General features: G+C 40.5%; 1 protein-coding gene across 5 annotated transcripts; it reads left to right on the forward strand.

Annotated features, from left to right (window-relative positions):
* The first annotated feature begins 145 nt into the window (after nt 1-145).
* On the forward strand, nt 146-27,556 carry afap1l1a (actin filament associated protein 1 like 1a). 5 transcript variants are annotated; one of them, XM_088293688.1, is made up of 21 exons: nt 182-310; nt 9,796-9,882; nt 10,039-10,110; nt 17,556-17,681; nt 17,770-17,853; nt 17,930-18,009; nt 18,388-18,523; nt 18,792-18,887; nt 18,970-19,184; nt 19,339-19,518; nt 20,075-20,158; nt 20,752-20,827; nt 22,299-22,403; nt 22,473-22,684; nt 22,779-22,924; nt 23,013-23,082; nt 23,637-23,751; nt 24,709-24,876; nt 26,194-26,369; nt 26,440-26,565; nt 26,676-27,556. In XM_088293688.1, exons 3-21 carry the CDS (start codon nt 10,098-10,100, stop codon nt 26,700-26,702), a joined length of 2,235 nt encoding a protein of 744 aa, XP_088149814.1. In that variant the 5' UTR covers nt 182-310; nt 9,796-9,882; nt 10,039-10,097; the 3' UTR covers nt 26,703-27,556. The 5 variants fall into 5 exon arrangements, with proteins under 5 accessions (XP_088149812.1, XP_088149814.1, XP_088149815.1 ...); XM_088293686.1 differs by lacking the exons at nt 9,796-9,882; nt 10,039-10,110 and having other exon boundaries at nt 146-310; XM_088293689.1 differs by lacking the exons at nt 182-310; nt 9,796-9,882 and having other exon boundaries at nt 10,031-10,110.
* The last annotated feature ends 36 nt before the right edge of the window (nt 27,557-27,592 follow it).

Raw genomic sequence — 27,592 nt, forward strand, 5'->3', positions numbered from 1 at the left:
TGTCCAATTTAGTATTATTTTCGTATTTACATTTTGTTACTGATTATACCTTCCCCACGGGGTATCTACATTTGTAGCCAATATTTGATATCAAGAAATTAATTTGAGGCGAGAAACTTGACAGGTGCTAGGACCGAGGGGGAGCACAAAGCTTCCTGCTGAAAGTTTCTGCAGGCAGCGGTTGGAATGGAGCGTCTTTAACTTTATTCCACACAAGATTGGAGCTCCTCCACCATGTCGCTGTAAAAGTGCACGAACTTCTACGTAGACAACATCATCTCCTGCGGGATGACTTCAAACTGCACCAAATGTGAGTTGAAACGAATATTTTAAGTTAACTTGTCAATTTGAGAAGTGGGCGTGTGAGGTGAAGCAACAACGGAAGGCAACATGTTTGATGCAGCTCTTGGTTGACTCGTGTGGTCAAGTGAAATATGATGAGATTGAAATCAGATCTCCGTCGCCAGGAAATTTTCTACAACAACAACAAAAAATGTGGTGATTCTTGTTGAACAATCAACAAAACAATGTGAAACCTGCTCTGGTGTGTTTTCTGGGAGGAGCGCAATTGCCCCCTGCACTGCAAAACATTGTTGCTGGACTCGCGATGTGAGCTTTGGCATGAGGTGTGAGGTGCATCATTCTTTATATTTCATATGAGACGCAGAGCCTTACTCGGTGGGTGTTGGAGGTAAACCCAGTCATGGGACCCTCCACATCCTTGGACTGCAAAGATTTCGAGTATTAATAATCATCAACTAAAAATTAAACATCAGAGAAAAATCTCTTATTTAGGGGTCCTAAAAATGTATTTAACATTCTTGAGGATAATTAGCCAACAATTAAATCAGATCAATGTTTTTACTGCAATGGATAATCTACATTCAATTTAGTTTACCATTTTGACTGAAACTGTGGAGGCGACACTAACAGCAGTGGTAAGAGCTTCCAGCTCCTAAAAAAAAAAGTTTAAACGTTTGGTAGTTTTGAAACTGGTGTAACTTAAGCTTCATTTTGCTTGCCACCCAACAGGTTATCTTGCTTGACTATTCCTGAATTAAATTTGCACATGCATAATTTTAACATAACATTCATTATCATATGTTCATCATTTTTTAGTAAATACCGGTATATTATGTAACTGTCAGTAGGCAGTGTAACACAGGACATATTTTGAGCATCTTAGACCATTTTGAAAATGTGAGAGTCCAAACGTCACAATGAAAAAAAAACGGCAAGTGTGTGGTTATTGCTCATATTGTGCATTGGCGATACTTGAGATGAGTTCCAGGAGTTCCTTGTGAGTGGTAGAATTGTGTTATGGCTTACAGACTGCCAGACGAAACAAAAAATAAAATGGGTTGTAGTAGTAGCAAGAAAATTGTAGTTGCAAACTGTTCACCCTGTCATTTTTATTCTGGGAGACATGTTGGATCTCTAGTTGATCATTTGTTTGCATCCCTCATCAGTACGACCTTCAGGGGGCTTTCTAATTTGCTAGCATACTGTCTCTTGTCACAGTCACTGAGTCCGAGGCTGGGCCAAACTCAGTATTGTCCGCACACAGGATTTGTGGTCATTTCATTGTCGTACTCTGAGGGTTTTCTAAGTAGATGTGGAGAAAAATCATCTTGGACTTTGTGCTTGATTTGTTGTATGGACCATCCATCATCCATTTTCCGATGCCATCAGCTGCATGCTTCTGTGGTGGTGCAACAAAAGACACACACACGCATGCACTCACACAAAATGTCACTCCTTAACAGTAATGCTTTGCTGAAATTTGCTGACAGCACATGACATCACATATGATGACGGTTTCAGCTGCTTTTTGAGGCATAGTTTTCCAGAATTGAATATCAACTTGTACCACTTTGGGGCCGTTCATCCTTGAAGAAGTCTCCATTTTAACACCTTGCATACTAAACACGATGGCAATAGTCCCATTTTACTACTTGTGAAAGTCATTAAGACTCCAAGCAAATCTTCAGCCAGTAAACATACAATACTGATTAACGGACCAAATATTATGGACACTTGCACTCATGAGACTGTTACTGAAAGGACAAAACTACATACACTGTGTTGTATCTTTCCCTTTCACTTAGACAATGTTTATCCTTATTATTACTCAACTATTCATATCTTAGTTTCCATCATATCTGAAAAACACAAGTAAGTTGTGTTGTTTTTGTTAGATAATTTAGTTAGCATTTGTATTTACAACGTTACCAAAGATTTGGTTTCATGTTGTTTTGATTGCATTAACGCCAGCTAGCTTTTGAACGACAACATGCAACAGTTATACTATATCTAAAAATGGATATTGTATCAATTCTCCTTCCATAATGAGCCAAGCCATTTTTGGCAAAAAAAAATAATGAATTAATTTTTTAAAAATCATTACACTTTGCATTTTCTAAAAATAACAGAACAAATTTTAACTTTTTACATTAGTACATAAATACATTTCACAGTCATTGAAAATGTTTTTCAAGTGATAAAGCAGAACATCGACTGTCCAATTTTGATGTCTCGCTGTTTATTTGAGCTGTGTGTCAGTATTTACTTTTTGCACTTCAAATTATGTGCAGCTTCATTATTGATTTTGCCTTGAAGTCCCGTAAAGTGAAACTACGTCTTCTGAGTATAAAGAGTGAAGTGATGTTAATAACCATGCCGAATTGCGTGATTAAAAAAAACAAACAAACAAGTGCAGTCTGCTGCGTAAGCTGAGGATTCAGACCTGTTTAAAAAAATCAAGCCTTTTTTCCATAAATGTACAGACAAATTTAACAGTAAAATATCACACATCTGGCCTGCCTTTGTCAGAAAGTTTTGGTTCTTGTAGTCGTATGGATGCACTCTGAGAAGTGAAGCATCAGGTGGGTGCAAAAGAGGAGCGGCTGTCCCTATAGACAAACGTTGCGGTGGTGAGATGTGTGTTTTGTAGCTCAGCAGCCATGATGAATCGAGGCCATTGTCAAGCGAGCATATGGAAGAAATTGTGAAGCAAATAGACTGTGGGATGATGGTGCATGAATGTAATTTACAGCCGCTGTAAACATTATGACTACCCACTCCCTCTATGCAAAAGAGCATTTTGCTGCAAATGATTGACAGGTCATTACTGGCGACAAACTTGTGGTAGCAGCATGATTATGCATCCTGCTGTCGTCACCATGCTGCATGTTTGTGTCCCTATTATGCATGCATGCATTCAAGCAATGTTACTACGTATTTTGTTCTACAGGGAGTGGACTATATTTGCACAAAACAATGTGCTTGTGTTTGTCCCAAAATTCAACAAGGTAATTGTTCAGAGCCTGATTTTGCGGCAGCGGACAAGGAAACAGGCGCCTCTACTGCAACAATAGAAAGTCATCCTGTGCTTCATATTGATGTCAACTTTTCCTTCAGTTTGACTTTTTTGCATCACTTCCTGGTGTGTGTTTTAAAGTACAATGCATCCAGGTCATTTGGCAAAACACAATTTTAAGGGGTCTGCAAATACAGTGGAACCGGAAGTTTGTTTGTATTCCAAATCAATTCCTCCCATGAGATCAATGATGAAAATATCTGCCACTAAAACACAAAACCATTGATTCCCAGCTTTACCACGATTCCAGCGAGACCTCTGTGAAGTGTCACCCGAGCACTTAATTCTGTCTTTCATGATTGATATCATTACGTTAGCTTAGCACAGTGCTTCTCAATTATTTTTGGTTATGCTCCCCCTAGCAAGAAGAAAAAAATGTGCGCCCCCACCCACTCTGCGCCGCCTATAAATAATAGCATTTTCGTTGCAAAACAATCCTACACCGTTTAATTAATACTCACTGCTTACAATGGCAATGAAAGCACCACTGCCAACTACTGGAGTGGATATGTAATTACACACGTATTGTAGTGCGGTAGAAAAAAAGCATGTTCCACTGGGTCACACGCGCCCCACTCAGCATTGCACCGCGCCCCTCCAGGTGGGCTTCCCCCTCTATTTGAGAAGGAGTAGCTGAGCAGGTAGCAGTGATGCATCACGCAGTGTTAGACTCACCTGGTCTACTTCCGAATTTTGAACTTCACAGGCATTGAAGGATCAACCCTGAGTTACATTTTATCACTTGATGGTTTCAAGGGATTGGGGGATTTCAACTGTATTGTCAGTGAATGTTATTCTTAGCTGGAGAAGGCCCAGCTACAAAAACAACATCAATCCAGGATATACTGAGTTGGAATCTCCAATCTAGTTCATTGTATTTAAATGTGTAAATGATTTAGCAGTAATTGCGTTACCTGTTTCCCAAACATCAACAGAGTGCCCTTGAGCAAGGAACTGTACCGGCGATGTATTTTATTGTTCTATTAAGGTCCAATTATGCTAAAGCACTCTGTAGAGATAATTAGTGGATTCCAAGGTACTTTTTCCATAACCTTGAACGTACCATGTGTTTCAGAGCTGTAAAAGTAAAGCATCAAGAGTACATCAAAAGCATTTATGTGGGTGCCAATCTAGTGTGATTAGGAGTCCTCTATCATGGTGTGTAGTGGCGCAGTCTGTGTAATACCACCAAGTATCATCATACAGCAAGGTTGTCCACACTTTAAAAAAAAAATCAGTATTGCTGTGACATTAGTGACAACACTTGCATCTATCTCAGTAAATACTTGAGTGTGAGGCAGGCATAGCGTTGTGGTGATCTCATAGGACTGTGCACTGAATAATATCGAGTGCACTGTAGGGTCTTTGTGTGGCAGCAGGGTGAGTCAAGCCCTCAGTGTCATCTCAGACATGAATTAATCACACAGAAAGAGATGAAGAATGAGAATGGGAGAGTAGCTTTTACAGAAGCATCCCTTCCTAGTTAGTGACCTTTGACCTACTACCATCCCTTGAGGAGTCAATCTCCATTTGTCCATTTTCAATATCTCTGTCATGTGCCGGTGCATCAAAAAAGCATTTGGAAAAATCTGGAAAATCCCCAGTGAGTTCATTTCGGGTGCAGTTGTAAGGTCATGTATGTTATCTATTAACAGCATAGATTTGACAGCTTTTGGAGCAAGTAATGGATAACAGGGGACATGAAGGGGAGAAGCGTTCTTTGCAGCGTTAGGGCACAGAACACTACTTAGCGACTTAACAAACAATGGCAAACATTGTTTTCTGTGTGTTGAAGCATTACTAGCTCAAACATAATGATTAGTTCCTGCCTTCTGCAGTCATTTATTGGCATGGAACATATCAAATGCAGCAGTCTAGTGTAAGACACCCAATAAAGTTAACAAACGTGAAGCTTCGTCACCAGATCATTATGTCCAAAAACACACAGATAATCACTAAGTGCTAACGACAAATTTCCTTATTTTGGAATAACAAACGGCATGAAACTGCACTGTGTGGTTTACCGTGTGTACAATGTGCATTGTTCAAATGCCACTGCCAAGTAGATTTATGGAGTATTAGTGATGACTTTTGTTCTGGTTGACCATTAAATATGATGGTAATTTGTTTGAGGGAAATCAAGCACCAAAAGCACATCATCGGAATTTTACCGTATTCCACTTCTCTTGGAAGTACTGCTTCTGTTCTTTGCACTTTGGCCTCCAGGGGGCAGTGTGGTGCAGAAATCCAGATAACTCAAAAATAAAAAAAACACAAATTACACCATTTATAGAGATCATTTTTTGCCCAATTTTGAGTATAAAGAAGAATCACCTCTGAATATTGCTGACATATTTATTTGCATGTTGCTGTGCCATTTGTGTTTGAATATTTAAAGGGTCAACATTCCTTCTTATTTGTTAGTCTGTTTTCCATCCAACTAGATTGGCATGTTGACCTCACTGTGAGGATATTGTGGCTTCTCATCCGTCCTGTGTTAGCATGGCTTCCTCTTTGCTGACAGTAACGCCTGTAAATATTTGCATCCCTTGCCAACTGAAACAACTTCCATCCAAACTAATTATTCTTCTGAGAGGTAAGAACGATGACACCAAAGTGGTGTTAATCTACTGCGCTGTGGAATGTAAATGCCGGAGGCTCATTTGACATCTTGAGATGAAACAGTCAGGTGAGGCACAGGTGTCAATCAGTTTCGATAAAAATTCTCAATGGGGCAGGTCACAATCACCTCTTCCTTCTCCTCTGGCCAGTGTGAGATCATTGCTCTATTTTGATGATAACCCGAAGCATCTTCCTGAGTGTAATAAAAACAGTGGGAAGAACATGCTTCCCGCCCTTTCCTTATTAATTTCTACATCCTTCCGAATTCTCCAAACATGTTCCACATGTTCACATCACAAGTTGCTTACCTCCTGCTTGCTCGGCAATCTGTTAAAGAGTTGTAAGAGTTGCAGCTTTCTACCCATAAGCTTATTCATAAAGCGACCATACTGGATAATGTCTTGGGCGATTATGTAGCTTACTCATGAATGGGATTTGTAGAAAAAGCTTTGCACAAATGAATCATTCTAATGTTTTCTGACTTTGTTGAATTGGAGCAGTCAAAGCAAGAGCATTCAGTTCTATCATGAAAAGGATCGAGAGTCACTTGGGACAGTACGGTAAAAAGTGGATGCACGTCGGCTCACCGGAAGAGGAAACAGAAGGCCGGAGGTGATATGTGATGTCATCAACAGAGGGAGGAAGAGCATCTCTTTAGGGAACGTGGGGGCCCTTCACATGCCATCTGGTGGCTCCAATTGCAAAGCATATTGTTGGCAGCCGTAGGAAGTCGGTTTGATAGGGGGACTATTGAAAGTGGCGTGACCATTTAAAATGGATCTCTCTGACTCCCTTGTAGTTTGGAAATCATAACATCCTTGTTTCCTACACGCATTAGGAAATTCAATAGAAGGCTCTCTATCCGCAGCATTATAACTACTGCAAACGTGAAGAAGTTTGGGGTTTTTTTCGATAAAAATGATCAGATATAAAATGGATTGTATTCTATTAATTTTATTTGTTAAAAATCCTCCAACAAGGGCAGAATGTAATCAAATAACAATGCTGACATTTTAAAAAATCAATTGATACAAACAGAGATTTACATTTGTGTCCTGTATTCGATGTATATTGGTTTTGTATTTTCACCCTTAAGGGTCTTGTTTGATTGAGATCTGTTTTCTACATCGGGTCCCATTTTCAAGAATTGACAGATTGCGACAGACATTGACTAGGACTGGTCACCAGTTTATCACAGGGAACATTCTTTTTCTTTAAATTGGCCAGGACAAATGACTTTTTAGATGGGCCGTTCACATTTATATATTTTAATTATTTATTAAAATAATCATATGTATGTATTTCCCCACTGTTTTGCACATCCCAACAATGCCGTCTACAAACATTTGCATCTAAAGCGAACCCAACCCATTAATTGTTCTTCTCGTAAAGTAAGAATAATAACAGGGTGGTAATAATCGACTTTGCTGTGGAACGTAAATGCCACCAGCTCGTTTGACATCTTCAAAGGGATGTGAGACGCACGTGTCAATTGGTTCTGATGAAACTGCAGTATACTTTCAATGGTAATGCAATCTTGCAAACAGAAAATTTTCTTTCACATGAAAAAACTTTCATAGATGATCTTATTGCACAAATCAGTAACTTAATAACTTTTAAGAGGTTTTTCAAGTTTGCCATTCCATGTATTAATTATCATGTACATCAGGTTTCTCCTGTTTGCAAGGAAACTCGTTTTCACAAACCTGCACATTTCTTTGATGCTTATTCCCACGTTGAGACTTCTGATACATGATCTGTCCATAAGCTGGAAATGAACGCGGAAAAAGGCTGTTCTCAAATCATGGAAACATTTTTTGAGACTTGGAAATGCCCTGGAAATCCTTGAGCAAGATAAAGAAAGCACTTTTTAAGTTTAAAAATGCCTTACACCAGCGGATACAGTGTCTTTGTTTGCAACAAGCAGCGGCTGTCAAAACAGGTCAAATACTTTATATAACTTTAAAAGAAGACAAAAAAAGCAAACAATGTGATATCACTGTAAAAAAAACATCAATAAAAAGCAGTTAAATATCAACTGAAAGCTAAACAACCTCAAATTCTTTAAACGTGTATTAATTCAACAAAATACTCGAAGGACACTAATTAGAATGCTGAAAGAGACGTCAGAAAGTCGATAGCTGGCTTGGACTGGCTGAACAGGCGCGTGTGTGTGACCCATTGGTGACCCCTGACCTTCAGTGTAGTGTGTAACAGTCATTATATTTGTAGGATGGTTCCGCACCATACGGTATGTCACCTTTCCTTGCTTGACCTTTTTCACAACACACTTTGTCATGGATGGGTGGTTGCGTGTTCTCAGACCGCTGTGCTCTCAAGTAACGCGTGATAAAGCTTAGTAGTGAGTTTCTTGTTTTTTTTTTTGTTTTTGTTTTTTTTTTTGCTACCTAATAAATAAGTACCTATGGAAATCTTTCAGTGTTTTCTCCTTTTGCTGTCCATGGCTAGCTACCTTCTCAGGTCGCAGCACCACACCTTACAAGCGGCAGAGAGAATGAAAGTGAAAAAAAAAAAGCATTAAAAAAGACGCTGAGTTTAAGACTGCCGAATGCACTGTATGAGCAGTCCATGAATGCCCAGACATGTCGTCTCGCCACGAGATGAGAGCCGTCACTCTTGGGAAATGCCTGGAATCTGAAGAGCAGAGGGGGAGTAGAATGGTGGCACATGCTGGTGAGACAAAGCTTTGTTGCCACAGCTCATGGTGCAGTTTGAAATACCCCGAGAACATCTGGCCATCCGGGTCACCCCACCGTTGTTGATGTGTGGGCCACACACATCTTATGGATGCAGCGCATGTAGGATTCATGTTTTAGAAACGTTAGCTTCTCCAGTTTGGGTTGTGACGTTAATTCATATTAAGGTAAAAGTGTAAAGTTAACTTCTGCTGTAACTCACATGATGTAGCCACGTTAAGCTTTTTCATAATGTAAGCTTTGCGTGTTGTTCACATCCTGCAGACCCCACCACCAAAGTCTTGGACCTGCAGCCCTCTTTCATGTCCGATCAGGTTTGAGAATGTTTGTTTATCCAACATGTCCAAAGACAATAAAGAAGGAGGGGACTTCCAAGAAAAGCGCCGCTGTTTTCATTCGCTACAGCTCTCCCAGGGAGATGCCTCTGGACGGTCCGACCTGTATTTTGTATTGCGGGCTGAACTCCTGGATTGCCTAGTTTCACTCAAATACATGACAACCAGCATGCCCAGTTAGGCTTCAAGGTCAAGTGTATTTTATGGCCTAGTTTGCTTTTGCTGTCCCTCCTCTGGCATACATCATCTTGTGAGTTCACAGCTTCGCTCGGGGCTTCGGCGGTCACAGTGTGGAGTGCTTTTGAAATACCATAACCAAGCTTAACAGGGCGTGTCTGGGATTTGTCACAGTCAGAACGTTTTAGGGGGGCTTTGGAGAATAACTTGTCAACAGGTCAAACTTTATTCTGTACCTTATTATTGAAGCTGTTCCTTGAGAAATTCCCCCCTCTCCCAAGTTGTTGTCCCCCATTCCCCTCCCACCTTTTGTTCTTTGTGAGATCTTTGTGTTCCTGAGCTTACTGCCTTTCCCAGTCTGCCAAAACAAGACCAAAGGCCAGTCAAGGTCCTCTGTGGCTGAACCCGTTTTTACGCTCTAGAAACAATGGGTGAAAAGTACTTGAGCAAGCATAGTAAGATGACGACAAATTCGTGGACATTCTACGAGGTTTGGGCGTGTGTCTGTTGAATGTTTTGACAACTTTTTACTAAATTGAAATCACTGTTCTGGTTCATCCCATAGGTGTGTTCATGGGGTTGAGGTCAGGGCTCTTTAGTTCTTACACACCAAGCTCATCCAAGTTGGAAAATCTCCCTATGCCATTTAGAGGTAATACCTCATTCCGCCACGAGGTGGCGTATAGCTCCAATGTTAAAAAATATGTCTGTCAATATCGTGATCAAACGAAGCAATCTCCTATGAAAATCATATAAAACAATGATTAACTAATTCATAACAGTATCTCACGAGTTGATTGCTTGTTAGGACGACGACGCATACGCCTATATTGACGTGAGGAGCTGTTTTCCATCCAATGAGCACTCATGTCAAGCACTGGTAAGTAAGGTCTCTGCTTGCTACAAGGCTAGGCCTCAATGCTAATGTCCTATAATAAGCTGTTTTAGCTGAAGTATAATTTGGTAAAAAAGTTATTTAAAACCCATTCGGGTCCTAAAAGTGTTGAACACTATTTTGTTATGTAGTATCATATTTTACTGTGATAAAATGGGTCGAAGAGGATGCTAATTGGTGATTAGTAAAATGCTAACGATTATCGCGAGTGGCTAACCGCTATGCTAGCCCACACATTACATATACTTCTAACAGCAGGTACTTTGTTGGATGCTAATTTTGAAGGTAGCTAAACTAAAGCGCCGTTATTAATGTTAGTTAGTTCGTTTATGTTATATAAAATCTAAAAATGTACACTGTTCATTGAAAGTCATTCATCCATTCAATAATTAAAATACTTAATGTGAAATGCTATGCCACAATAGTCTGTAGGTCCACCAAATAATGTTATAATGATTTATATCCTGTATTGCCTGTGATGGTTAAACTGGGCAGGATCAAGACTTTAACTAATAGAAAGATACTTTCAGTATTAGAATACACCAGATTTGAGGAATTATTCATTTATTTGAGGACTGTGAGGATGTCAAATACAAATAAGAACTCAAAAAACTAATAGCAGATTAATGGAACAGTGTTCACACATACCTTCGTACACCATTTTTCACAGTTTTTTTTTTTTTTTTTTTAAAGTTTCCTTTTCACATGTTTTGTTTGTTTGCCATAATGCGTTGTGAAGACAATACATTCATGCTGTTTATCTTTCCATGATGCGAGTAATATTGATAATTAAGGGTATCCATCTCTCCGAACCCAGATGAGTTTAAGTGTCATTAGCTTTGGGTTTTGCGTACAAATAATGGTGCTACATATATTTTGTCATGAATTTACAATGTGTTTTTGACACTTTATTCACACAGCCTGCCCTGTAGTTGGAATTGGTTTAAATTATTATTGTTGCATTGGTCCGGTCATGTTCATTAACATGCATGATTAATGTAACTGTACTGGGTTCAATTTGTATTGTAAATATTCAAATTTTTGCAGCATTGGTTCTCCTGAGAATGTCTTCCACGGTCCACCTGAAAGGCAAATTGGTACTGCATGAAATCCTTAGCTGAATAGAAAATCGAGCCCTTGAAATTGATTTGATTTTGTAAATCTGAATAAATACTCAGCCCTAGTTTTTATAGAAATAAATTAAAAAGTTTAGCAAATAAACACAGTCAACAGTCCTCTTAAAATAAAACAAGATTATTGATTCTGTTTAAGTTGTAAGGTTGTTAAATTCCCTGAGTGCATCTTTTTCCACTAGGATCCTAAATTGGCATACAGTATTCCACAAGTGGGAGGGAAAAGTGATATAAAGGGGGCTCTGTTAACCCCTTTGCTTTGCAAGTGGGGCAAAATATTCAAAACAGCACTCAGAATGATACAGTGTACTTCTACCTCTTTAACGCCAACAACTGCGCATTGCTTTTGGGGGATTTCTTCTGCACTCTATTGGATTTCATTTGATCGGGGGAGGTGCGCGTAATGTTGTGTCCGACTAACACTCATGATAGTTCTAGACTTTTGCAGAAAATTGTATAATTGGCAACATTTTCAGGTAATAGTATGGTTCCGTAAAAGGGGTTATTGAGGTTATATATTGTTTTGTGTCAGTGTGTTTATGACTGTCACGTTAGTGCCGATGTTAGTGAAGGCGTGTTTCATCATGTCAGCGCCTGAGGGCATGAAGTAACTTTGAAAAGTTCCAACTTGCCTCCCCCTCAATTCACTCCACTCATTTTCCTTGCCTCACTTTTGCAACTGAAAACACCTCAATTAAAATCATAACTTGAAGCCAAATTGTATCTCCCAAGTAAAACGTAGCTCAGTTGTATTGTCAAATAGCTGATTTTAATGAGCTACTATACGTTCAATCAATAAATCAGGCCGAGGGAATATTACAAATATTGATAACCCCCATGAAATAAATAAAGAAATAACCAGTAAAGTGTGTTATTAGGAGTGAGAAACTATCCCAGGTGCTGCCCAATCCTTTAGGATTAGACCAGACAGGAATCTAATAAGGACGCACACACACACAACAACAGCAGCAGCTCCCCTGCCCCCCAAAAGTAAAGAGAAGTGGGCAGATGGAGGGAGGGAGTGTAGAGATAACAGATCAGAGGGAGGAAGGGAGAGGAGGGACTGTAATTTCAGCAGCAGGCAGGCAAGCAGGCTGGAGCTCACCTCCACCAGCAAGCCGGACAAAACAGCCTGGCCTTGATTCTGGAATATTTCTCACACTATCAGCTTGTTGTATGAATGAACCTCACTGTCAACTGGGACCATGGTCGGACTCTCAGCCACTGCTGTAGAGGGTAAGCTTTGCCCAATGCTCTACATAGCGTATTCCAGCCTGAATAAGGGCTAGGAGCTTGTAGACATTCAAAACTACGAGACAGCTTTGAAGATGCGGGATCAACTTCATGTTTCTTGCTGTTGTGCTAAATGTCCTACCTTCTAAAACAATTCAGTTTGATTCTCTATTGTTCCACAATCTGGATTTTCTTGGTTATGTTGGCAAGATATCATTAGTTGTCTTAATTATGTGCATGTTGGTATTCTTTTAAAGAAAGCAAAATCCATAATGGTGACTGAAATAACGTGATACCGACGACATTAGAAGTTGCCAAAATGCATTGTGACAAGGCAAACATTTTTTAGTCAAATGACAAAATTAGAAAATTACATTTTGGCCTTTTACATGAAGTTTACAGATGGGGCATAAAACACTAAAAACAAAATACTGTACCATAGTGAATCTTGGTGGAAGCTTGGTTTCACTCTGCTTTGATTGCATCCGGCACAATGTCAATTTCATCTGGATAAGATGCAATGAAATCCTAAAACAACATTCTGTGGTGAAATAAGTTGCGCAGCTTCAGAAAGTTCGATCTCAGCCACACGCCAAAGCTTCTTCAACAGGAGAAAGACATGCAATGATGTTTTTCCCACAAAATATTCTCCCAGGAGATGCCTCTGGACTGTCAGACCTGTTTGGGATTAAGGTTAATGGTTCCACCATTTGTTAGATTTTTTTTTTATTTCATTCTGTTGGGCCACAATTTAAAGCATTTTTTCAGCGAATAAAAGAGGATAGATTCTCCTCCCCCCAAAAATTAGCAGATTTGTGAATGCTGAATTGTGATCCGATCGAACACATGGAACTTGACCCTCCGTCTAGATTTGTTGTAAGCATTGCTTTTGTACTCAATTGTAGTTTTCTTGGCATGTGGCTGTTTATAATGAGAAGGCAAACGTTTTTGGACAAAAGGTGTGCTGTACTCTGTACAATCCAAGCAACAATTATCGACCTAACAGCAGGTTACCAGAAACACTTGCTTGGTGCGGTGCCCATTGCAAAAACAATGAGCCAAACTGTACTGCTTGGTGTAATTTTTGCTTTAGTAATGCTGCAATATTGTGAAAGTGACTGCTTGTCGCCTTAGCTCAACTAATTGGGAAACTCAGGAGAGTCTCTGTGCAGCCAAATTCCTCTGGAATTAGCTGGAATACGTGCAACAATAATTGTGAAACAGAGTGGCTGCTGAAAGACTGAGCTGTCACCTCGGACAAAAGTCATTTATGTGGTCCTGTGTGTATTCTTGTGTAAGAGTGCCACACACTCAGCAAATCCTATTAAAGGAGAAAAACAACTTAGTTGAGGTTAGATTATTTTTCATATCAGGGTTTTTTTTTTGTTTTGGATATATGTTAGCACAGGCGCTCTGTTTGCTGACAGGATTCAATTTCCAAATCAGCACCCACCTCCTCCCCTCATCCTTGAGTTGTGTTCGACAAAAAGTCTACGCTTGCATCTTTACTCAGGGGCCGCCTGCACTTTGCAGAGTCTTGCACTGTTAACAAGGTGAGGAATGCGTGTGGTGTTTACCAGCAATTGTCATACAAGTGAGAGAAAGTCAATGTTTGACAGAGGCCAAAGCTTTTGAAGAGTTTCATTCACGCTCGGACAGCAAAGAAAGCATTATTTTATTTATTTATTTTTTTATGTATTTATTTTTTGCTTTTCGACTCACATTACCATGCTTTTAATTTAAGGTATAAACCATTCTGTAAATATTTTAAGTGTCAACAACTTCAGGGTGGTAAAAGATGAAGCTTTTTCTGCCTTTAATTAAAATATGTGGCCTACAGCTCACTCTGGTTTCCCACAGGTGCTTTGAAAGACAAATACACAACACCTCTGAAAGTTGAAAAATGTAATTAACTTGTGCTATCTTCTATTTATTATCATTTATTAGCCGTAGTGGTTATAGAGACATGGCATTTGTTTCAATGGAATCTTTGTGTGCCTCATGTGGCAAACAGAACATTCAAACTTATCATTTTGGCAGGGGCAGCAATCGTCAAATCAGATCATCAGCTTTTTGCAGCTCAAGTCTTTGTGTTTCGCTGTTAGACTTTTGTGTCAAGGCACCACCTTGATTAGTTGACTAGATTTGATTTTGTGCTGATGTAAATGCAGAGTGAACGAATCGCACTGTGCATAGACTTTTTTTTCTCCAAGGTTAGGGGAATCACGGTTTGAATCCAGAGCAACAATCTAAACAGCTGGAACTTTTGGCAGGGGGATGGCTTTTTCTAGGCCAAGTGATCCAACTCTCATGAGCCTCCCAATCCCCCTTGCACAGTGTATCACGTCATAATGAGCAGGGTCAAAGTGGCTGATCCATGAATGAATCACGTCTTCATGCCAACTTTACAGGGAGTGCAAGTGTGCTTTTAGTACAATGGAAGGAAATGCTTTTAAAGGAGCAGTAAAACACACACTATGTGCATGTAAGTGCAGTTCTATTTGCATTTAGGCTGGCGCATTGACAGTCCATTGTTCAACCCATAGGAAGACCTACCTCAGCAAAGTATGTCTCTTGCTTAGTGAAGGGTACAACTTTCTCTCTGACCCCATTGGCAAAAAATTACATTGCATATAAAAACTGTCATAATGCAATTAATAAGCTCCTTAAATTTAAGCATACATCAAACGTATTTATTGTCCCGCCTTAATAAATACTAACTGAAGAGTCGGTGAGTATGTGTCTGCGTGTGTATTTAGTGCAACAGGCCTTATTGCCATATGGCTGCCTTCCCAAAAAAGACTTTTCTGGTTGAGCGACTGTCCGATAGCTGACCCCAACAAGTGGTTCAGCAGGTCTGATGTGTCTGGACTGTGAAAATGAAGCAGGTAGCCGGGAGGTATGGCTGGTGCTATATTGTCAGGGGTGAGTTATGGAGATGTTGGGCCAGTAGCAGTGATGCAACCAATTGTCAAGAAGATGTGATGATAAAATTGCACACTTAACAGTTGGCACACAACTTTGTTGAAGGAAAATATCCAAAACGGCTGAAAAGGGCCATGCAGTGGCGGTGGGCGTAAATGGCGTCCTCTCCTTTGGTAGCACTTACTTGTGTTCAAACAGAAGTTCAAACAAAATGGTTGTTGTAACAGGTTGAGCTGTGATGAATAATGGGGCATTTCCACCAGATGCTATCAGCTTTACCATGTTTCTGCGACTTTACTTTTTCGCAATTGATTGGATTGCAAAGGCAGCAACGATCTACCACCACCGGCCACAACATTAGGTAATCCTGTGGATTTTTTTTCAATTCTGTCTTTACACAGCTAGTCTAACAAAACTCACCATTACCATGTCATTAAAAAAATGAACTTTTGCTAACAGAAGGCTTTACACCATGGGTGTCAAACATACAGTCCGAATCGGCCCGCTAGGGTGTCCAACACCCCATGCTTGATCAGGATTTTGGAACAATCAGCGATCAGTGAGTTTAAGAAAAAAAAAAGATTACAGATCACCAATCTGATCTGAAGCATCAGTCAATCCAACCTATTTAAACAACTTGTTCATTTATGGTACAGTTGATCCCCCCATTGGTTAATTAACTTCTAAATAAAGTTGTATTGTATCTATTGAAATGCATTGGGGAAAAAAATAAACCCTAAAAATTCTCCCCAAAACGCTGAGAAACATTCAATACACTGAAAATGAAAGAGAAAAAACTGACACCACCCCCAAAAAAACAAAATTAATTCAAAACATTTTGTATTTTTTTATGTGATTGTGAATGCTGAGAAACCTTAGATTATTAAAAATGGCAACTCAGAACGTCCCTGATGTAAGCGAGATTGTGTTTTTTTTAATAATATATTATTTTTGCGGACCCAATCAATGACATCACTGATGGATCGGCATATTATGACTTTACAACGGATGACAAATTTAGCATAAAATGCATTATATCCGCCCATCCAATGCAGGCGATCAGATGTGTGTAAAGTCTTGTTAACAGTTTAGCCTTAGCAGAGACGTCTGTATTCATGAGTACTATTGCAGTTACTCCATGGTTATGGTGTGGGCGGAGAACTGGTGCTGAATCACACTGAAAGTTGTCACATGTTGGTTATTAGAGCAAATGAGCGTGCGCTAGTGGACCTAATGTTTTGTCTACTTTGGGTTTTGAGTGATCTAAGGCAATAGTAGCTCCATCAGAGGGGAATGACAGAGACTTGATCAGAGGCGGAAACTTCACCTGTATCATTACCACGCAACTCTATGTGCAAACAACATCTGTATTCTTTTTATTTGACTTTATTCACTGGACAGAAAGTTTTATGTGTTGTGTTGTCACCATGACAACCAACCACACTGAGGAGACACTGAAGTACAATGGAATTTGAAGGATTCAAAATAGAGGTAGCTTCAAATGTGTCTTTGTTTTCCTAAAGCAGGGAGTTGAACATCTCACACCGGCGTATGACGTGAGCATTTCAACACGTGTGTCATTTCATGTGATCAACTTCCAGGCCTTTTTATGTGCACATGCCTTAACATCTCCCACATTTAAGATAAAAATCATGTCTACAAATTAGAATTTGGCTGCTGCGTCATAAATGTCATCTGTAATCTGTTATTCTTGTCACAATCTGATATATCTGCATACCGTCGAAGCTTTTTATTTTGCCTCATCAGTGTTTGATTGAAATCCGACTTTGTTTGTCATTGTGCGAGCCAGCTGTGTTTCCAAGATGCTGCCTAAAAATGATGTTGGTTGCTTTTGGTTTTCGGATTATACTGTTAGTTTTGCTCCTTCCACGTCCATGAAGAGTTGCACACATCTGTCCTGTCACTCTATTCTTGCATTGTTTAGTCTGGCTATTATCAGAGGAGGAGAGTGATGTCCACGGACTGTGAAGGGTAAAGGGGTAGAAAAGTCAAATATACTGCAATGTAGTAAGAAGCATCTTACATGCTTGTAATGCTTGTTTGGACATGTTTGGCCGACCTTTGCTCTCTACTGATACAGCCATTCTGTGTGTCCCCTGACATTTCATCTTGCTGTAGCAATGGAGCAGTTGGTGAGTGAGCTGAGTGCACTCCTAAAGTTGCTGGATCAGGAGACCCTGAGCTCTTCCACGGAGGAAAAGAAGACCTCCGTTTGGAACCTCCTGCAGCAGATACAGCCATCCGGTCAGTAAGAGCAAGAAAGACAACTTGGGAAAAACATTTACGTACTTTAATGATCCACAAGGTTTTGATTTTGCTTCTTTTCTTCCAGTTTCAGGAACAGACTACATCTATGTCAACTCAGCCGTGTACAGGAACGGCACCAGCTTTGTGGAGTCCCTTTTTGACAAGTTTGGTGTGTCTCAATTCATTCCTTTTACTGTACATTGAGCCTACTTTTGTCTTTAAACATGAGTTGTTTTCATCTCCAGACTGTGAGCTTGGAGACCTCAAGGATGTACCAGAAGATGTGAAGCAAGGAAAAGACACACAAAGTGAGACTTTGAAACAGGTCAGTGGCCTCATTTCTTGTACAGCCAAAAGGGGGTTTTAAATTGGAACTGGCTTAGTTTTCTACATGTCGGGTGTGATATGTTAGTACTTCACATCATTTAAAATCCGTGCTAGTTTTCCCAGCCTTTCTTTTCCAAAACTAACTATGTGAGCAAAGATTGCAATGTGTAAATGATTGAAGAGGCCTTAAGGAATAAAATACGACGTACTCCATGTTGCGGGGTTTCCCCACATGCTCATTGCACTGTAAATTAAGATTTGGGGCTCCACCCAGAGAATCATTTAGTCTCTGTATCTCTTTGATAAAATAGCGCCTTTGGCTTGGAACAAAAAAAGACATTTGAGACATACTGTATCTTTCAACCTCACCTTTCAGGACTGTGGAGACTCCTCAGCTGCGCATCCGGCAGACTCTCCTCCTCCTCTGCCCACCACACCTCCGCCTGAGGAGTATTATGAAGAGGCAGTGCCACTCAGTCCGGGCAAGATGCCAGAATACATCATCACAAGAGGTAAACATCTTCCCTCCTTGACTCAATTTGTGCCTATTGACCGCTTTCCAGTCAGCTGTCAAACAGAAATATATTGGTGTCTCTTGATTAACTTTAGTTGCAGATTTAAAGTTGTTCATTTCCAATTAGCAAAAAAGAAAAAAAATAGGCATACCATAGTTGATTCATATGAACCAACAGGTTTAGGTTTTAAGAAATGTGTCAAAAGGAAAAAAAAACATTTAAGTCATGTATTTAATAATATATATGCTGTTTCCTTTTTTTGCAGTTCGGCCTAGCCCTGCCAACTCCATAGAGGATGGATATGAAGATGCAGACAGCAACTACCAAACTACTCGCAACAACTCCCATCGTAAAAACTCCTGCAAGTTAATAATACGTAATACCGGCATCTAAATGGAATTCAAGGCAAAGATTTTTGATGTCCCCTGCCTCTGCTTTCTCAGATAATGACTCTGATGCTCTGAGTAGCTCCTATGAGTCATATGAGGAAGACGAGGAGGAGAGGAGCCCTGGTGTACGGCTCACCCATCAGTGGCCCTCAGATGAGAGCTCCATGCCCCCGACCAGGGACTGTCGCATCTGTGCCTTCCTTTTGCGCAAGAAACGCTTCGGCCAGTGGGCCAAACAGCTCACGGTTATACGAGACAATCGATTACAGGTGAGTAAATGTCTCCTTGGCTATGCCACAGACCATTATAATGAAAACAGGAATATTGAAACGTCTCTACCTCTTGTGTTACATCTCATTTGACCTAAAGATGTGGTTGGCGAGGTTTCCAAGATTTCCTAACTTTTCACCTATTCTTGTGCAGTGTTATAAGAGTTCCAAGGATACATGCCCCTATGTGGACCTGCTGCTGCCCCAGTGCACCGTGGTGTACGCCCCAAAGGACAGCAAACGGAAGCACCATGAGCTCCGCTTCACCTTACCCAACGGAGATGCTCTGGTGCTGGCTGTGCAGAGCAAAGAGCAAGCAGAGGGATGGCTCAGGGTAACCGCGGCATGAATGTGTTTACTCTGATTGTCCACTCCATATGGGTTACACTATAATCTAATCCAGCAACAATGTCCTTTAAAGCATTGTTCCCCAATCTTTTTTCCACTGTGGACAGGTTCATACACCTCCATTACTTTTGCGCACCAGCAGCGGGGGGTTTGGTGGGGGCGCTCACCGTATTGTGTTATCGTTACTCATTTTGCTAGCTTGTGTGTTTAATATTTGCAACCTAGCCAATTAGCATATTGACATGGTCATTTGCAATTGTTTGTTTTTTTTCCTTCCATCGATGCATGCTGCCGCAGCCCAGTCCAAAGTGGTGCCGACTGGTGATTGGGGACCACTACTTTAAAAGTTAATCAAGCAAAGTCGTTTTGGTTTTAATATGATGATGTCAGTGTCTAACATGTCTTTCTTAGTCTTATCCAGTTGTTCCCAAATATTTAAAGTACTTTTTTTATATGGAACAGTCCTGTACAACACCACTGCAACTGCAGTAATACAGAAAAGATTGTATTCAATTAATAAATGAAATAAACTATCTCTCCAGGTTGTCAGAGAGGTGAAGGGTCAATGCACTGGTCCAGAGGTACCCGCGTCGCCTGTCATTCTGAGGAAAACTGAACTTGACAAGGTGAGTCAGTTAGTGATTGATGTCTACTCTGTCATTTGCAAGGACAATTTAAAATTCCTTTTGACAGCTGCGGTGAGAAAAAGTCAGCGGCAGGCAGCAATTGTGTTATCGCCATCAATTTCTCAAAACAATAGTATGTCAAAACACGCTAAACATCACAACCTATGTTTGATTGACAGAACGAAGGCAATATATGTTATCTAAGGGGTTGTTATGACATCAATAATAAGGCTGGAGGTGAGTCAGTGTTGGACTGAGTACTACCTCTTCAAAGTTTACTGATAGCACCATAAATCAAAGCCAAGGAAGGGAGTGAACAAAACCAGAAACCGGAAAATAGGTGTGTTTTTCTTCTTATGTGATTTGTTCATGGTATGCACCACGCGTGAGCCAAACAAAGAATGAAAGTGAGGGATTCCAGAGAGATGGGTAATGGACTTGCTGGTTCTGCCCGTGCAAAACACACAATCACCAGATTGCTCCCGAAGGCTCGAGCAGCACCCTCGCTTATCAAACAAATTTGGGTTATCGAGTAGAAAAGTGTTTGAGTAAATGAATCCATTTTGTTTTTGTATGCGTGTGCTCTTCCGCAGAGGTTATCCACAGAGAGGAACAATTCAGATTCAGACAGTGTTGGCGTATCAACGGGAGAGAACCTCAAAGAAAATGGTGAGAATGAGACACGAATGGAGCTATTTTTTTTTCTTTTCCCAATTATTTATTTGTTTATTTATTTATTATTTAATTGAAAAAGTTTATCTGATGCAGCAGGCAGTGAAAATGGTTTCTCGCTGATAGGTCAATCATAAGAATGATACATTGCTTGGCCCAAAAAGTCAATATTGACATTTTGGTCCCTTCATCTTAAGAGCAACCTATGTCTCAACAGTGGGAAGTCTCTCAATCCTTAAAGGGGAAGTCAACCCCAAAAATAATTTGCTATAAAATGTTCTGTGCGCCATCACGAGTTTAAAAATGGCATTCTGGTTGATACTGTTTATGGAATATGAGTTAAGTAGCAAAAACCAATCGTTTTTAGCCACCTCACGGTATGGCCATTTTGTCACTTCTGTCCACTTAAAATTACATCACAGTTTCTCAGGGCTCAGGTCATGACCAATCACAGCTCATCTGTTTTCTGAAGCTGAGCCATGATTGGTCGTGATCCCTGAGCTGCCCCGATGTCATTTTGAGTGAACAGAAGGGACAAAATGGCCGTCTCCTAAGATGGCTAAAAACGGGTGGATTTTATGACTTAATTCATAGTCCAAAAATGCAATATTAATAGGAATGCCATGTGTTGACCAGTGGGCCTGCACAGGACATATTCTTTTAAAGAACATGTTTGTGTTGACCTCCCCTATAAACATTCATATGGGAAATTGTCTTTGAGGGGGTGTAAGTTCAATAGCTGAATTTTAATGCTGCCATGACCCTTAATAGGGTGTGATGTCAAAAATTGATGGAGTTTCTTGTTCCTAGAGAATGAAACGAAATACTGATGCCTAGTACTACTACTAAAGATAAAGATGTCCTTTATTAGTCCCACAATGGGGAAATTTTACTACTACTGATAGGTTGAAGCATGACAAAATGATTTTGTCTGAGTGATTTTTTTTTCTTTCTTTCCTGGTGGCATGACCTTATAATATATCCCCATTAGGAATACTTGACTTGGAAATTATAGTATGTACTTTTTCTCAGTGGCCCAATTTTCTCTTGAGCAAAACAAAGTTGTTGGCCAAGTCAAAATGGTTCTGAATGGGAATAAATGTCACACAGCATACACGTGCATGAATGAAACACACCACCTTGAATGTCAGTCGAAAGGCCAGGAGGAAACGCTCATTCATTGTGGTGAATTCAACTTTTTATGCGGATTTAGAATGACCTTGTTTGACCTAAAATTGTTGCCATATTAAAACATCTCTCTCATCAGTATGAAAAAGAAGTGTGGTAAATTTAACAATAACATCACTATGTCCTGAACTTTAGACATTACCTTGTTCTGATTTTCAGCCAATGAACAAAAATGTGGCATGTGAATCAGTGCTACATTTTTCAACGCTTCCTATAAAACACAGTTTTCACATGTCAAACATTCACCAAAGCATCTCCCGTTCTTTGATTTTCTATGTAGGTAAAGTGAAGCGTGGCGCCTTTGCTGCAGGGCGAAAGATCACACGCATCATCAGCTTCTCAAAGAAGAAGACTTCTCGAACAGCCTACAATGACCCTCGACAAGGTCAGTGACCGCTTCCTTGCATCTCTTGAGGTTCCGTCACAGTTGATGTCATTATTTCTGCATGTCCAGGTTATCTGTCAGTGCTGGTCAACCAAGAGTGGCAGGAGCACTGGTGCTGTGTGTGCAGAGGCTTCCTGCACTTCTACCATGACAGAGGCGACCATCAGACCTCCTTGCCCTCGCTCGCACTGCATGGCTGTGAACTGGTGCCAGGCCTGGGACCCAAGCATCCCATCGCTTTCAGAATCTTACGAGCGAGCACCACTGTGGCTGCTCTGGAGGTGAGAAGTGTTTGTTCGACTGCTGATTGGTTCATTTATTGTCACTTTATTGAACCTGCATTAAGTTCTGAATTAGAATGTCCTGGTTTTCCAGGCAGCCAATTCTGAGGACCTTGGCAGGTGGCTTGGGGTTCTCTTGGCAGAAACTGGTTCTTCAACAGATCCGGAGTCTCTACATTATGACTGCGTCGACGTGGAGACCATTGCCAACATTCGCAATGCTGCTCGTCATTCCTTCCTGTGAGTGTGACTGTTAAGAATGGGTGCGGCTAACAATTGGGAGCCCTCGGCCTAACGCAGACATCATTTCTACCTCTACTTCTGTTAGGTGGGTCACATCGTCCGGAGGTAGCACAGACTCCAGAACATATGATGAGGTCCCAATTGAGGATGTTCAGGTTGGACTTGCATGCACAGAGCTGAGCACACATATCTGTTAAAATTAGGATCACAAATAGTTTTATAATGTTTGCGTCTCAATGAATTTGAGTTGCATGATAATTAGTACTCATTTCAGTAGTTATAAGTAATTATATTGATTCACTACACACTGGAATGGCTCGTGATTAAGTTATTTATGAATTTTGATGACTGGTGGAGCTTGTGGGTAGCAGATCTGCCTCAAAGTTTTGAAGTTAAGCATTTGAACCTGGTCTGCAGACCTTGCGTTACGCTTACGTGTATGTTTACGTGTGTCTGGGAGTGAGGAAGAGCTGCAAGCCGCCATGCTTGTTGACAAAAAAGCAAGGGGTCACAGTAGTTTAACAGCCTTTAAACCCCTCACGTCAGTCCACTGACATGCATTTAAACGCACACGTCTCACCACCGACAACCTCACATGTACACACCTCCGTTGTCAGAAGTCAATAAATCAAAAAGTGGGTTCACTAGGTGGCTGAGTAATTGAACTTTTTGTTTGCACCCCTCCCCTGCGTGTGTTCTTACACTGCAGTCTACGGTGAGCTGCCGACAGCAGTGTGGGAACAAAGGGAAGCGGCACTCCAGTTTGTCCAGCAGCGATTCTGACAAAACCAAACCGCTAAACTCCCTCAAACGAACAGGTTCAAGTAAGTGTTTTTGCTCGGATTTTCAAATGAACTAAGAATGTTTGCTCAGCATGCTTGTGGCTAGTTAAAGGGGTCTGTACACAGCACAGTTTTCAAATCTGTCACTCTGCCTGTCCGTGAAACTAAAAATGCAAATACTTTGTCTTTGCTACATGTTTAGCCTTTTCATTTAATACAAAATGCCAAAATATCTGAACCCAAAAAGTTTGACCACATCACTGTTGTTTTGTTGGCTTAAGATTTATTTACTTTTGATAGAGAAAACTACATTCACCGCACTGCTAAAGGGGTATATTTGCAGTAGGTACTTCTTAACGTCAAACTTTTCAAAAATAATTTTCGCCAGGTTGTCCTGGAAATGTAACTTAACTGTGTCCCCCTTCATCCACCAGAAAACTCTTGCTGGACTTTAAGATGTTTCACAGATGCTACGTCTCAATCATACCTAACTCAAGAATCCCTGATGACGCTTACCAATCCTCCGTTTGTAATAAAATAGTATGTCAGCTTGTATCGGGTTCAAAGTTCCCCCGTCCTGTCTTACTCTCTTTCCAGAATCTTCACTTTTCACTTGCCGCTCCCATGTGCGCCATTGTGTCCCTTGGCTGCTCTCCCACAAAAGGAGGAGATGAGCATTCTGGGTTTAGCAACATGATATTGCCGTTGTCCTTTCGTTCTCGCTCAGGCCTGTGCGCTGACATTGCGATGCTTCAAAGGAGGAGTGAGCATGCTTCGAGGCTGACAGCTTCGGGATGTAACATGAGATTTATTAGTCACATTAGATTCGCTGTCTCGCCTCATGACCTTTACCTCTGCACCGCTGTGTGTGTCTGTATGTGTCGCATTACATCATCGTCTTATTGTGGTTGAATAGGACATATATTTGGAGAGTTTCTGCTTGCTTAATTAGTCGTTAATTAGCAAGATATATAAATGCCCTGTTTGCCCTCTCCTTAGACTCAAACCAGTATGCAAGGTATGGAAAAACGCGAGCGGAGGAGGATGCTCGGCGCTACGTGAAAGAAAAAGAAGAACTGGAAAAAGAGAAGGATGCGATTCGGAATACGCTCTCAAACCTCCGACAGGAGAAGCGAGAGCTGAAGGAACAGCTGCAAACAGCTTCTGGTAAGAATGAAAGATCAAAAGAAATTGGGAAAAAAAATCTTTCTTTTGGTCATCATATCCCTTCAGCTCCTCAGCTTTGCTTGAACTTATATCTCGAAATCCTGCAAAAGCTTGCATGTCGAATGGGTCTGCTCTGTCTGACCCAGCTGTCTGACCTTCATAAACCCAGATTATTTTAGCCTGAGTGGGAACACAATTTGCCTGCAGGGATAAATAAAACATCAACAACATGGCATCCCTCACTGGTTTATTCATTTCCTTGAGTCTAATATTCAGGCCTATATTCTGATTGTTGGAACAAGCTTATATAGAAAGCATCCATTCGCAATACGAAGCGTGCACTTGTTAGCAAACAAGTGTATTACTGGACTGAATTGACTAGTTAGGGAAATTTCAGTCTGGACTTTATGGCCACTTCATGAGGTAATCTAACAAGAGCTGCATCTGAGAAGTTGACTTTGAAAAGATAATACGAAAATGATGCACGTTTTCGGTAACAGTAATGAGTTACTTTTACACATAATGAAAGACAAATCATAGATTTATTAACAAGTTTTTGACAGCGTTAACCACAGTGTTATTGGATTATATCATTATCATTAGACCAGAAGTTTTTGACTAATTTAGACTGGTTTCATGCAACTCATCTTGTGAACAGTGACCGTGTGGAGTGAAGATGAGCACAATAGTCAATTAGTTATTTGTTATAGTTTGAGTGATTGTGTGCTATTAACTGTTCAGAATCTTGAAGCAATTCAGTCAAAATAGTCTTGTCTGTCTACCACTTGCATGCAACCTGCAGTCAATGTAACTGCAATATAGAAGGGTCGAGAGCAGTGATTCGATGAGCTAAATGTTAGCACTTCTGCCTCACAGTTCTGAGAATTTCGGAAATGCTTCTTGTGCCTGCATGTTTTTTGTCTCAGCTTTATAGCTTTCATCTTGTCTTTACAATAGGTTGCAAGTTTTCTGTGTTTTCAGACAAAATACCTTTCTAGTTGAGAGCAAAAACTTACCTTGCTGACAGTTTTGGCTGTCACTTCAGCCTTCGTCAGAGCCTTTAAACACGCGTTTTTATCAGGTTACTCTGATTTCCTTTCACATTGCCAAAACATTCTTGTTAGCTTAATTGAAGACTTTAAAAATGCTCAAAAGCGTGAGTGTGATTTACTTGCAACCAGTCCAGGGTGTACCTTGTATCTCACCCAAAGTTCAGTTCAGCTCACCCGCGACCCTAATAAGGACAAGCAGCACTGGAAACGGATTACGATTTTGGGTTAAATTAAAAGATACAATTGTATGTGTGTGTGTGGACAGAGAAACGATGTCTCCTCTTGAACCAGCGTGTGTCCCAGCTGGAAGAGGCTTGTCGGGCTAAGGAAGCGGCACGAGTAGACTTGGAACTGCGACTGTCTCAAGTCAAAGAAAACCTCAAGAAAAGCCTGGCAGGCGGCGCCCTGGGTGCACCTGTGGAAACTGTCCCTCCTGTCAAGGTATTTGAAATCAAAGATTGTTTGTCTTTGCCCTTCACATTCAATTATTCAAATTGTTCCTCTTCTATAGGGGTCCATAAAGAAGACGCATAATATCTACAGTGACAGCTTACCAGTAAACTGTGCCTCGGAGATGCGCAAGAGACCTCCCTCTATGTATGCTTCATCTTCAGGAACTGTCATGCAGAAGGCAAAGGTAACTCTTACACTCTCACAGTTTAACTTGAATGATGTGATTGCGTCTAGTGTTGTGGACTGCGCATTTTGCTCCATGGCTATGTCATTTTCTTTTCTTTTTTTTTGCAGGAATGGGAATCCAAGAAAAGAACTTAAAGGCACGCTCTTCAAAAGTACTTAGAGTAAATGGAACTGATTGCAGGATCTAACAGTTGCAACTTGTCATCCTGCTGAGGATATTATCTCGCCAGCATTCAGAAGCACAAACGTTGTAATGAACAAAAAACAGCCACTAGATGGAGGTACATCTTCTAAAATAATCTTGTGCTTCCTCAGTGCGGAGAAGACTTGATGGTTGAGGAATCCGAAGGCCAAACTCAATTTAGTCAGCACAAATGAGAAACAGTATGTAGGTTATTGGAATGTTGCAAAGCGTAGTGTTAATGCATGTAAATGCAAGATTATATGAGCTCAAGTGGTTATGGTTTTGTATGAGAAAAGACAGCCTTATAAATGTGATATGTTGTGACAAGATGATTGGAAGTAGATTAAGCCATAATGTGCCTTTCAGTTGTTTTTCTTTCTTCCTTTTTATGACTACTGTTTTCTGCCTTGAGCCCCGTATAGTTCATGTCTGTGTTTTCATAAGGCTCCTGATAGCACAATTCTGCCATCTTTAATAGAACATGCTTTACTCAATGTGCTCTTAGTTTAGGTTCTAAACACATCCTACATCAACTTAGACTTATCCTAGGGGGTCAAATGTTCATGCCCATTGATCATTCATCAAGAGATGAAATGCAAAAAATTAACTGTTAAAGTGGGGAAGGTCTATGCTGATCATTTATCTGCAAAGCCTGTGGTTGACTTTTGCACTTTAAGATTCTCTGACCTGGGCGTCTACAGGCTCCTAAAGTCATTAAATGGATTCATGCTATTTATAGCCATGACATGTATTTTAATAACAGTGCAAAAAGGATACCCAATTATTAAATGCAATTGTCCTTTAAGCTGTGTCATTTTTCCACCTTTATCATTGTTCAGAT

The sequence above is a fragment of the Idiotropiscis lumnitzeri genome, chromosome 4, assembly GCF_059441095.1.
Source record: "Idiotropiscis lumnitzeri isolate Australia: NSW breed Sydney's pygmy pipehorse chromosome 4, RoL_Ilum_1.0, whole genome shotgun sequence".
Classification (NCBI taxonomy): Eukaryota; Metazoa; Chordata; class Actinopteri; order Syngnathiformes; family Syngnathidae; genus Idiotropiscis; species Idiotropiscis lumnitzeri.